The 12,267-nt window shown below is 37.4% G+C and overlaps 2 protein-coding genes across 6 annotated transcripts in view; one reads left to right on the forward strand and one right to left on the reverse strand.

The window, feature by feature from the left end:
• Positions 1–12,267, forward strand: part of ALG14 (ALG14 UDP-N-acetylglucosaminyltransferase subunit) — a 133,171-nt gene that overhangs the window by 93,909 nt on the left and 26,995 nt on the right. The gene's annotated exons all lie outside the window — the stretch shown is intronic.
• SLC44A3 (solute carrier family 44 member 3) overlaps positions 1,019–12,267 on the reverse strand; it is a 100,887-nt gene continuing 89,638 nt past the window's right edge. For all 5 annotated transcript variants that reach the window (XM_081008636.1, XM_081008635.1, XM_081008637.1 and 2 more), the window contains 6 exons: positions 11,189–11,345; positions 9,145–9,228; positions 5,331–5,468; positions 4,231–4,467; positions 2,337–2,432; positions 1,019–1,241 (listed from right to left, as the gene is read on the reverse strand). In XM_081008636.1, coding sequence (XP_080864762.1) covers positions 1,230–1,241; positions 2,337–2,432; positions 4,231–4,467; positions 5,331–5,468; positions 9,145–9,228; positions 11,189–11,345 — 724 coding nt within the window. In that variant the 3' untranslated portion in view covers positions 1,019–1,229. The remainder of the gene's footprint in view (positions 1,242–2,336; positions 2,433–4,230; positions 4,468–5,330; positions 5,469–9,144; positions 9,229–11,188; positions 11,346–12,267) is intronic.

Below are 12,267 nucleotides of genomic sequence, written 5' to 3' on the forward strand. Positions count from 1 at the left end.
AGTATGCTTTTGAGACTTTAAAGAGGTGGTTTTGCTCAGAAAGGGGGAAAAGGCCTGTTATGCAGATGTTCTTTGGGAAATAAGGGCTTGTCTGAGTTGTGTGCCACATAACTTAATATGCAAACCAGTAGAGGGTCAGGCTGCATCTTGCCCTCTGCACACAAAGAAAATGACTACTCTTTTAGCAAACAAGACTACTAGTAGTTGGGGATCATCATTTGATGTAATGGAACATAAGTTTATCATAAAATACCCTTGTATGTAAAAAGGAACAGTATAGAAGTAGTACAGTATAGAAATAGTACAATTACTTACCCAGATAGTGCCTATAGATATGCCTAATTTAATGAGGCTTTGTCCCTTGAAGGATGCCAAAATAAAAGGAATGCATACAGCACATATTTCCAACCTCTTGGTCGTTGTTGTTAAAGACTTGCCTTCTTGACTGATCACTGATTCTCCTTTGCAGCATACAATTGTTCTTCAGGACATCAATGGTTTTGTTAATTTAGGACATGCATAATGTTCTCCATAAAGGACTGCAATGGAAGGAACCTAATCATATGAACATTACCAAAAATTCCTAGATAACATGATTCCACAACTTACTCCTTACCATAGGGGACCCTCTAACTAGCACTGCTTCTTAATCTATGACATGATTATTCACAGTGTAGATGTTATCCAGGGTGCATTGTATACAGGTGACTCCCAACTTACGCTGTGCCTACATTCCAGGGATAGGATGAAAAGCCAAAATCAAGTGTAATAAAAACACATTGGGTTCAATGGCAGGTGGGATTGCCAAAGCCTTTTCCTCAGACACCAACCCCATTTTATTTTTTTCTACAGTTTTTTTGCCAAGTGCATAAAACTGAATACACACAAATTAAATGCTCGTAAATTGTGAGTTACCTTTGTATAAAAGTTGCTGAATCAATTTCATTTTGCTTTCTTAAGGGGCTTTATGCCAAAAAGACGGTTTTATCATGTCGAAGTGCAAAAAACTTACAGCAGATTTGATAATTAGTATAAAACATCTTTAAATACTATTTCAATAAAACCATACATAATGATTTTTTTAGTTTTTCACAGAGTTAGAGTGAGTTGATCATCTCTTCCAGTGCAAGAGGTACAAACTGATTTAGGAGATAATTTATCTCAAAATATTGGTAGCCTTCACTTTTATCTGAATTTTGCTGTTTTTGCTGTGTACTTTTAGAACCATCTCAAGTTCTGGCCTATAGTTAGGAAAAATGAAAAATGCATTGGATTAGTCATAATGGTAAGACAAAGTCTGTAAAGCAACACAAAGCATATGAAGAGATAAAAAGAGAAAGATTGGCGTAGAAATAATACTTCAGATTATTCTGCTGGTGTACGTGTGTCTTTTGTTTTGGCAAAAATACTCAAAGACCCACATACAATGAGAAAGCCAAGTACAGCCATTCATAAACACAATAAACTTAAAACCACACTTCCAGACTGCCTGACTGGCTTATTTCCATGCACCACAAAGTTCTGAAAAGAAAAAATATGCAGAGCCTAAGCTCTGTCAGGGCTTACAACATGAGCACTAAGTGCAGTTTTTCTTTCCTGGCAAAAACTATTTTGGCAGAAAAAAGATGGCTGCTACTGTAAAAACCATGCACAGAAAAAACCCCAATTTTAAAAAAACTCAAGTCAATTATGCTACAGATACACTAGTTTGTTTCAAAAATTCTATTTTTTTAAGTGGACACTAGAGTGAAATTATGTCAGAAACATTTTAAAGATGCTGCTACTATTTTTAGGAGAAAATACATATTATATACTTTATCTGTGCACTACCTTAAAGATGCCCATGTAAAAGAGGGGGCACAGGGAAAACAGCAATTGGTTAGTGCTGTTTTTGTTGCTGATTTTAAAACTTGATCTCATTAACACACAAGCAGACAGTATCCCTCCTTTTTATGGTAAATATGTAGAATACAGCTTAAGGAAAATTACATTATTCAATGGAAGAATATAGCGACATTGAAGAAACAGGTCATGGCAACCTAATCCTCCGGTATATACCTAATATGGTCTGGGAAGATTACAAATCAGAACGTAGCGCTATGCTCATGTACCCACTATACTTGGCTTTCAAACAGAAAGATGATGCTAAAGCATGTTCTGCTTACACAAGCAAAATATCCCACTCTAAAATTAGGAATAATTCTTCCAAAAGTATCCTCCTCCCCTCTCTAGAAGTACTGTACTGGAAACACAAAGTATAAAATACATTTGTACTGCAAAGAAAATACACCTTGTTATTTGATGTCCATATATTATGGCATTTACTTGTTTCTTACCATAGGCTGAAGTTCTGTGCCATATTCCTTGTTATGAAGGATATTTTTATTTCCGTGTGTGTTCTCTGCAAACTTGCTGCTCTGATCCAAAAAGTTCTACAAAGAACAAAACAACCAGTTGATTGACAGCCTACTTCTGATTCTTTTTAGCCAAAGCTGATGTTTTCTGCTGTAATACAGATATTTGCAAAAGGAAAATATCTGCCCTTAAGAACATAAGAATCACCTGCTGGATGAGGCTAGCGGCCCAACTATTTTAGAATCCTGTTGTCACAGTGGCCAACCAGATGCCTATGGGAAGTCTGAAAGTAGGACTTCAGCACAATAGCACTTTCCTCACTAGTGATTCCCAGCAACTGGCATTCAGAGGCATGCTATCTCCAACAGTGGAGGCAGACTATAGCTTTACTGTCCATGCATTTGTCTAATCTTTTAAAGCCACCCAAGTGGCCTTTCACATTCTCAAAGTGAATTCCATGGTTTAAATATGCAGTGTGTGTAGTAGTACTTTTTTCCCCACCCTAAATTTTCCAATATTCAACTTCATTGGATATTTCTGAGTTTTAATGTTATGAGGGAGGAAAGTGTTTTTTCATTCACTTTCTTCATAAATTTATATACCTCGATTGCGTCTCCTCTTAACTCACCTTTTTTCTACACTAGAAAGCCCCAAATGTTACGATCAAGGAGTTTCTCCACCTCCTTGATCAATTTGGTTGTCCTTTTCTAGACTTCTTGATAGAAGAACAGTTGAGGAAAACATCAGTGCTGTTCTGTTGGCCTTGCATTTCATGTTCTACCGGACCAACTTTTTACTCAAACACTTGCATTCTCTCACACCAAGAAATGTTGGTATATATTTAAAATATATAATTAAAACTATACTCCTAAGCACAATTATCAGGAACTCCTATTAAAATGAATGTGATTTTATCTGTATAAACATACAGAATTGGTACTTAAGGCTGAAATGCTAAGGATATTAGCAGGAGGACCCACTGAAAATAAGTGGGACTGGTTTCCTGTTAAATCTGTTTAGGATTATGTTGTTAGCTTTTATACCTTAAAATGTGTTGTAGAAAAACGGGGGGGGGGGGGTTGACTTGTTGCTGCCCAACTCCCCAAGGGACTGAGTCCCCCAGGTCCATGTTCGGTCATCGATGAATGGGTGGAGGCAGGATGAAGTGAAAGCAAGGCAGATCTTTATTTTTCTGTTGCAACAGAGTTCTCTCCTCCCCTTGCACAGAGGTAAGAGAGACCAAGAACCAAGTATGCAGGAACCTTTAAAGACTTTTGAAACTGCCCAACCCCTTAGCCAAAGACCACCCTAAAAGAATCATACATACATCACAGGATGCGGTCAACAATAGAAGGAATTGTTTAAGGCTTTAATCCTACAAACACCTGGGAGTAAAACCCACTGAGCATAATAGGGATTATCTGAGTAAACGTGCACCAGATTGTACTGCACATCATATTAAGACAGTAATCCTACACACACTTATCTGGATGTAAACCCAATCTGATTCTGTCATAAGCCCTGTAGAGACTTCTTGGCAGGGCTGCTCTCACTCCAAAGGACTGGAGTGAGAATGTGGAGTTGAACCCTGTCTAGAAGGAGCTGATCTGGATGCTGGGGAGGGACCTAATGGGTTGCCTGAAGAGAGTCCCACCTCACTGTTATTGCATAGCCTTAAGGCAGAGGCAGAACCACTGATGCAACTTCAATTCCATCTCCTCTAAGTGAAGCTCTCCCCAACCCCAGGAAGGTGACTGAGACCAGGCTCATCTCCACCTCTGTGGCCAAAGACATGGCAAAGATTATCCCGGTGTGAACAGACCTACAGAAGTGCCTGCTTACTTGCCCAAGCTAAAGTTTTGTCTAACTGCTTACCATTAATTCTTGGTCCATGAAGTAAGGCTTCTCTGCAGATCCATCATTTGTTTCTCTGTCAACAGCAAAGCAAAGCAATAGGGCATCCACTATTGTCTGAAATACTGATAAGAAGTTGTGGGCGATGAGATAAGCCAAAAAAGCAACCAGCAGCAGTGGAACTACCCAAACGTGTAATTCACGGTTGTAGTTAAATGCCATCAAACCTCCAAAAACTGTGAAACATATCACAAACACCTGTATGAAAATAAATGTAGAGACTATATTTCAGAAGAAGCTATTGAAGACTTCACTCACCAAAGATGACCAAAACATTTAAGTGTATTTAGCATTTCGAGATTATTGCATTCAAAAGATTACAGGGAATGTCTTATTTCAAACCTTCCCTCTGCTTGCAAAATGGTTTGCTTTGTTCTTTTTAATTCTTATCTGTATATTATATTAAATTAAGACTATTAACTGCTTGAGGAAAGCAGCACCATTTTCCAATGCTTGCTTCAGATGTAATGGCAAATTATGGTTTGGCATTACATGAACAAGCCTCATGCTTGTGCGATTATCTCCTTCCTCTCCTTGTGCAGCCTGATTCCCTCTGAGTTATAACATCACAACAGTTCGCCAGCTTGCTACTACAACAGGACTGGAGAAACTACAGTGTGCACAAAGGGACCACTGGTCTTATCTGTAAGGTATTCTTAAGATGTCCTCAGGTGGGGTATTAGTTTTCTCCTAGTGCTTGCCCTTCTGACTCACACAAAATAGGAAGTCAGGGAGGGCGCAAAGGAAAGGCACTGCAACTCAAACTCATATAATGCCAAGTCACAATATTGCAGAATGCCCAACCCAACTCAAACAGGACTTCCCTGTTTACTTAAAAATTTCAAACTTTGTTATTTCTCTATGAACATCACTCATGAATCCTAATTTATTTCTATATATTATACTGTACTGATTAGGGGAGATTTCAAGTAAGGAGCAATATTAATTGCCATGAGAGGAGAACTGAGCTTTGAGATTTTTGAATTCCATTGTTACACAAAATATTGACAAGACAGTATTTTCAGTTAATAATCAATGGCACAGTGATAATAAGGTTTTACCTTTCCTAGAAATATAACAAAGTCACTGAAGCAGCTGATTGCTGTGGCATTAGCTGAACTTTTTGATAAAATAACAGCAGCATCTTCTGCTGAGGTCCAAAAGTATGTCCCATTTATGGCTGTTGCTGTGTATGCATTCTGTAATTAGAATGTAAATTGGTTTAGTTTTTTTAAAAAAGGAAGGAAGGAGAATGAAAAGTAGAAGGTAGAAATCTTAACCCAGCCAAAGTTACTTCAAAATCAGATTTGACAAAAGTATTCCATAATTCTATGAAAAATATCTTGAATAATCTTTGAACCTAATTTTCAGAAACCATAGAACTTCTTCTTAACTGAAATGGTTAACAAAGTTAAAAAAAATACAGCTAAACCTCTTACCACAAATTAAACAGTTTTCTTTAAATCTCTGAAGATCAATGCCCAGCATTCCTCAAGGATTTAGTTACTGAAGTACAAAGTGGGTATATAAATGAAAAAGGAATGTGTGAAACTGTGTACAATTATCCTTTTCAGCCATCTGAAAGCAGTCGTATTTTGTTTAGAGAAAAAGAAAAAGAATTACATCATTCTTGAACTATTTTTTAAAAAGCCATCTCATATTGGCATTCTTAACAGAGATTAGCAGAAAGCAAAGTGATTCTGCCAAAAGAATTTATAGTTTTCCATATTTATTTGGGATTTGAATACATTACAGTTAGTTTGCTTTTTTGAAACTGAAAAATTCCTCAGCATCTGCTGAAAAGTGTCGCTCAGACTAAGATTTATGCCCCAAATTTGAATTTTCTTTTCATAATTAGGAAAGTTTTGGGCTTTGATTTAATGAATGTACATCATTGCACTTAATATAGCAGTGGAGGTGGAAGAAAAATCAAACGAAACGTAACTTGCAAACATGAATTCTATTGGTAGCTGACTACTTTAGCAATTTCTAAAGGGGTGACAGAGTTCATTGGTTGCAGCAAAAAAAACCTAAGATCCTTGTGGCACTTTAAAGATCGACCATTTATTTTGAAATATGTTTCTGTGGACTTATATCAGGTGAAATGAAATCCATGAAAACTTATGCCTTTACAGTTGCAGCCCCCATCTGCGGAACATTCTCCCTATTGAGATCTGCCTGGTACCTTCACTGACATCTTTACGGTGCATGGTAAAAACATAACTCACTCTTCCCCCACCAGGCTGTTGATGGACTATTATGATGATGTATTTGCTTTTACTGTGCTGCCACAGCTTCCTGCAGCTGATATGGAGGGATGTTGTTGTAGGTTTTCTATAAATTGCATGCATTTTAGTACAAATGTGTCAATATTATAATTTTTTTAAACATGTTTTAAGTCTTGGATACCTCTGTGTAACAAGCAACTAACAAGCATAGCAAATAAAACAATTTGTTAGTCCTTAATGTAACACAAGATTCTTTACAGGTAGGTAGCCGTGTTGGTCTGCTGTAGTCGAAACAAACTAACAAGATTCTTTGTCATTTTGACAATTTTAACATGTTTTGTTAAAGACTTAAATCCTTTGCTAGTTCATATGTTCACCGCAAGTCCATAGACCAAGATAACCAAAATTGCAACGGCAGTACAAACTAGCAAGTCTGGAACACAGACAATTCAGTTACACTTACACCCAAAGCATTTGAGAGACTACTTAATCCTTTATATACCCAGTAAGTCACTGTGGTCTACAATATAGCTTTTCCTTCAAGTTCTAAAGATACCAGAAACCCACTCCACCGAGACTCGGAGCAGGGCCTTGTTCTGCAGAGCAGCACTCCTGTCGAGACACGACAGACGCCCACTATCTGAACTTTCTGGAAACAACTGAAGACAGGTTTGTTCTAAGAAGCTTTCCTAGCTGGATGAATAGGTCTCTGATATATCTGCTGTTATTTCCTGTGTTGGGGTTTTATTGGTGTGTGTGTGTGTTATTCAGATGTTTTTATTGCATTTTGCACAATGCCTTGAGATCTGTGTGGAAGGTGATAAATAAATAAGTTACTATCCTACAACTCCCTTTTAGAAGAAATTCAGCTCCTATGTTCCAGTGCCTGGGAACCAAAGACTATATTTCTCACAGATAAATAAGGAATGGGATTGTTTACATATTTTGAAATAGCACAGTAGACACAAAAAAAGTACTTAGGGGGGAAAAACATCCCTCTGTACTTCACAACACAGAATGAATGTCAAGGGTCTTGGAAAAACTGACCTGTTAGCTTCATGAGAAAAGCCCTGTGGCACAGGTCCAAGCCCTAAAGTTTCCTGCTTCTGAAGAATAATTGCAACTTTGTGTAACAGCTGAATTCAGTCTTCCATTCTAGGACTCTATTAAAAATGAGCTCAGTGAAAAGAGGAGAGCCATAGCAACAAAATCTTCTTTTAAAAGAAGCCAAAAACAAGCTGGTCAGACGTGATTGTATTTAGCTTCTCTGGTTTGCTCATACAAGCTGGTTGGTCTCAATCCATGCCGCATACAGAATTGTCCCAACCCAGGTACAGAATAGTTCAGCTCATTCAGACACCCTTTTGTTCCTATTCGTAGTCTGCCTACCTGTCGTAAGTAGTCTCCCTATATCCAGGGAGAATACACCACAGCTCCAGCATGGTACATCATTTATAATCTGTGTGCCATCTTACTGAACTTTAATCAATAGCACAGTGAGGATTAGGAAGACCTAGGCTGAAAACTCCAGAGCTCAAAGGGTGGCATTTAGCTAGCCACTCTCTCTCAGCCTAACTAACCTATCTCACAGAGTTGTGTGTAGCTACCATGAGACCAGTTTTGCTGAAGGCGAGAGAGAATAAAAATTGCTTAATTGCTTAATTAATTATTCAATGAGATACATAACCACGTGCAGCTTTCACCAGCATGCTGCCTCCAGATCCTCCAGACTACAATTCCTAACAACCTCAATTTATCACTACTGCAAAATAAATAAATAAATAAATAAATAAATAAATAAATAAAATCCACAACAGTAAGGTATGAAAAAATGAGATGGTAATTAGAGGAAAACTAGGAGACTGACTATAAGGGAAAATGCATCTTCCTACAGAAGTTTCTGATTAGACTTAATTGTTCTTTCTTAAAACCATCAAAAATAGGATGATACTAAATATTTTGTATGACTAGCAGACTGAATTCATGAAATTACAATTTTGCATTTACACAGATTATTTATTATACAATATTTCACATTTCTTTTTTTTAAAAAAAGCCCAAAATAGATAAGAGAAGTTACGTAACTCTATAAAATAATTGTGTCAAGGAAACATTAAGAAAACATTCTATATAATAATTTCAAGCATAATTTTAAGTAGCAAAACCACCCAGTTATCCTATAAACACCCATTCAAAAATGCATTTTCATAACTTATATCATCAAAGATTTAACATAATAAAAAACAAGAAGGATATATGAAGATAGAGATTGCTGATAAGTACAAACAATTGTCATATATCTAACTTGGGACTAATCTGTCTTGTAGCTACTTTGAGAGCCAACAGACTCTAAGGATAGCAAAGCATGCACAAAATCTCATGTGGTAGCATCAACCAAGCACACAATTGTTTACTCCTCAAAGACCATAGTAGTAGATAATGCTTATTTTTGTGACAAACATGCCAGTCACAGTATACAGCTGTGATAGTGACCAACAGAATTAGCATTTCTGAACCAATGCTAATCTGAGCAAGTAAAAATTAAATAACTTTTGAAGTATTTTCCTTAAAAACCTCCATTTTCATTCTGATTTTTTGCAGTAAAAAAACCAAGTATCTATACAAAACTTCACCTGATATAACATACCTGGTTTAAGCATCTTAGGCCTCTTTCTAGGCACCAGAAACAGCAACAGCAGCATTTGAATATGCATCTTGCACATGTATTCTTCTGCAGTGGGAAACAGCACTAATTAGTTGTCAAAGCCAGAAACATATTTGCAAAGCTAGTGTTTTATATTTACATGTTGTGAAATCATAGTGCATCCCATGCTTCCATGTGTGCAGAAGTAATATGTGATATCATCTCCCCCAAAATATGAAATATTTAGGGAAATGGTTGCACTTTGGATTTTCACTTGGCAGAAGAGTTTCTGTATGCACAAGAAACTGCTAGACTGTGGCAACTGCATTTTAAAGACAGGTTACATTTGGTAACACACAATGTGCATAATCAAAAGAACTGCTCCAAATTAAGTTTTCCTTATTCCAGGACCCCCATTGTCAGAAAGCAGTATGAAGTACTTCTGCATCAGCTATGTAGTTACCACCTCTGTTGTGTTATGTTCTTGGTTTAGTCCTGGCGTATTTCTTGTGTTTTGTCTGAAACAGACATACCATGGTTTGGGTTTGGACAACATGACAAGTCATATTATGGCTTCCTCGAGACAATGCAGGCACCATGTATGAGGGGGAGGCACATTCACAATTAAACTATGGTTTAAGACAAACTGTGCCTTAATAAGACATGTAGATCAGGCCTGTGAATAATTTTGGTTAAGCTTCCATCTGCTTAGAAAATAGAGAAACAGAAAGGCTTAATGCTGTGTGTTTAGCAAATATAGTTTGCAGCTTGACACCCAGACAGCTGCATATTGTCTTATTTCTTAAGGGGGGGGGGGAGAAAGAAGGGGAATTCCTTCCAACAGAAAGCTGTTGCAACTGCAAAACCTGTAGGACAGTTGTACAGTACAAGGAGCTCTATGGACCATAAGAAACATAATTTTGGATGTGATCTTCAGACAGGCAGTAAATAAATGTTTATACTAGCAGCAGCAGCAGCAGCAGCAGCGTATTAGATAGCCTGTTATGTTCTTGGGATTGATACCCGAAAACAGGGTCTCAGTGCAAAGTAGGACATTCTGTATAGGAAAGATCACTAGAACTTTTACTGAAACATTGGTATGATCCAGACGTTTTAGCAGCATCCTGTCTCCTTTATTTGTAGACCAAATTCCCATAACAGGCTTTCTGGGAAACTTAGTCTTACAATTATGCAGTGATCTCCAATGTATTGCTATACATTATTACAACATTCTGAACAGATCACAAAAGCCACTGCCATTCAATACTATTTATTCTCCTTTAGAAGAGGAAAATAAAAGCTAGAAAAGCTCTTTTAATAACTACATTATGTGACAGAGATGAGCAGAACACAAAATATTTTTTATTACTTTAATGTAAATAAAATGTTTAAAGGATTCAGGATATTTTAAAAATAAAAATGCTGGGAATTAGAAATTAAATCCAAAATTAATTCCTGTAATAAGCATTGCATTTTCTTGATTTGTGCCATCAGCCTTTTCCTGAACAGTCCCCAACATTCAAAATGGTCTTGTGCTTGTAAACTATTCAGGAGCTTTAGCTTCTTCAGAATGTGGCAGCTTAGTGCCTAAGGAGGGTGTGTAAGGAAAATGAATTACTTTAGTGTTCATAATTCCACTATCTCCATACTATCTTCACAGTCATAATTCAAAGTTCCAGTTCTAATCCATGAAACCCTAAATACTTCTTTTGTCAAAATCTGTCTGTTTAGGTTGGTTTCCAGAGGTGAAGGCAGGGGTGGGGAACTAATTAGGCACACAAGTCAGAGGTTCCTCACCCCTAGGTTATAGGTAAGCCATCAAGGGGTGGAGACTTTTAAGACTGCACAATGGAAATGTTGTCTCTTGAACTTTGTAACCTGCTGTGAACATTTGGAATCGGGATGATATTGAGCTATAAAGCTCAATAAATAAGTAAGTAAAAAATAAATACAAGAGTGGGAAATGATGCTCAGATATCATTACTTTCTGCTCCTTGATGCATTAACTGCTATATGATGGCATTACAAAACTAAAGTACAAGCCTACCTTTTTTTCCAGGATGCTATAAATTGACAATAGAATAATCCTTGGGACTCTCACTATTGTGATTAAAAAGGACCCTTTCACAACTGTTCCCAGATGATAACAAAAAAGAATTGATATGGAAGACAGGACTGGATGACTTGGTGGTTTACTTTTATTTCTAGAACGAAAAACAAACATGTAAAACTACACAGGTGATAAAACGAAACACAATATAGCTATTAGGATCGGCATCTCATAGTTTGTTAACCGATTATGACGGAAGTCCTGTATCTACTGACCTTTGAAAAACTGAATTGAGCCCACGTGCCATCAAATTGGATGCATATATATTTAAGGCCATTATAATTTACATGCTCTCAACCCTGCCATTCCAGAAGCTCCACTATGTATGTGACAGTGCTGGGTGCTACAAACCACTCAAAAACAACTGTGCTATCCAATCCTATTCTCTGAATAATACATTGTGGAATACTCTATGGAAATTAATCTTCACAAGCATTTAGGAAATTCCCTGAATGAAAATGCAGTTTTACATGCTTAGTAGAGCCCTGGGGAAATTTGCATGGTCACCACTTTCCCTGATCTGATGGGCACAAGAGAACCCATCTTTTGAGTAAACAGATCTGCTGCAAAAAGAGTGGTGTGGCCCCCAGTGAGACCAAAAACCCACATATGTACAGTGGTACCTCAGGTTAAGTACTTAATTCGTTCGGGAGGTCCCATTGTGCTACAATAATGTAGCATAATTTGTTCTGCGCTTAAAATCTGTCAAAGTACAGTGGTACCTCGGGTTAAGAACTTAATTCGTTCTGGTGATCTGTTCTTAACCTGAAGCACCACTTTAGCTAATGGGGCCGTGCCGCCAGAGCACGATTTCTGTTCTCATCCTGAAGCAAAGTTCTTAACCCAAGGTACTATTTCTGGGTTAGTGGAGTCTGTAACCTGAAGTGTATGTATCCTGAAGTGTATGTAACCCGAGGTACCACTGTATAGATAATGACACATGCTTTCCAAGGTTTGTTTGAGAAATATTCATAAGAGGGCATTCAGTGTTATGGCACACACTATCTCCTGATATG

This window comes from Podarcis pityusensis (genome assembly GCF_964106645.2).
Source record: "Podarcis pityusensis genome assembly, chromosome: 6".
Classification (NCBI taxonomy): domain Eukaryota; kingdom Metazoa; phylum Chordata; class Lepidosauria; order Squamata; family Lacertidae; genus Podarcis; species Podarcis pityusensis.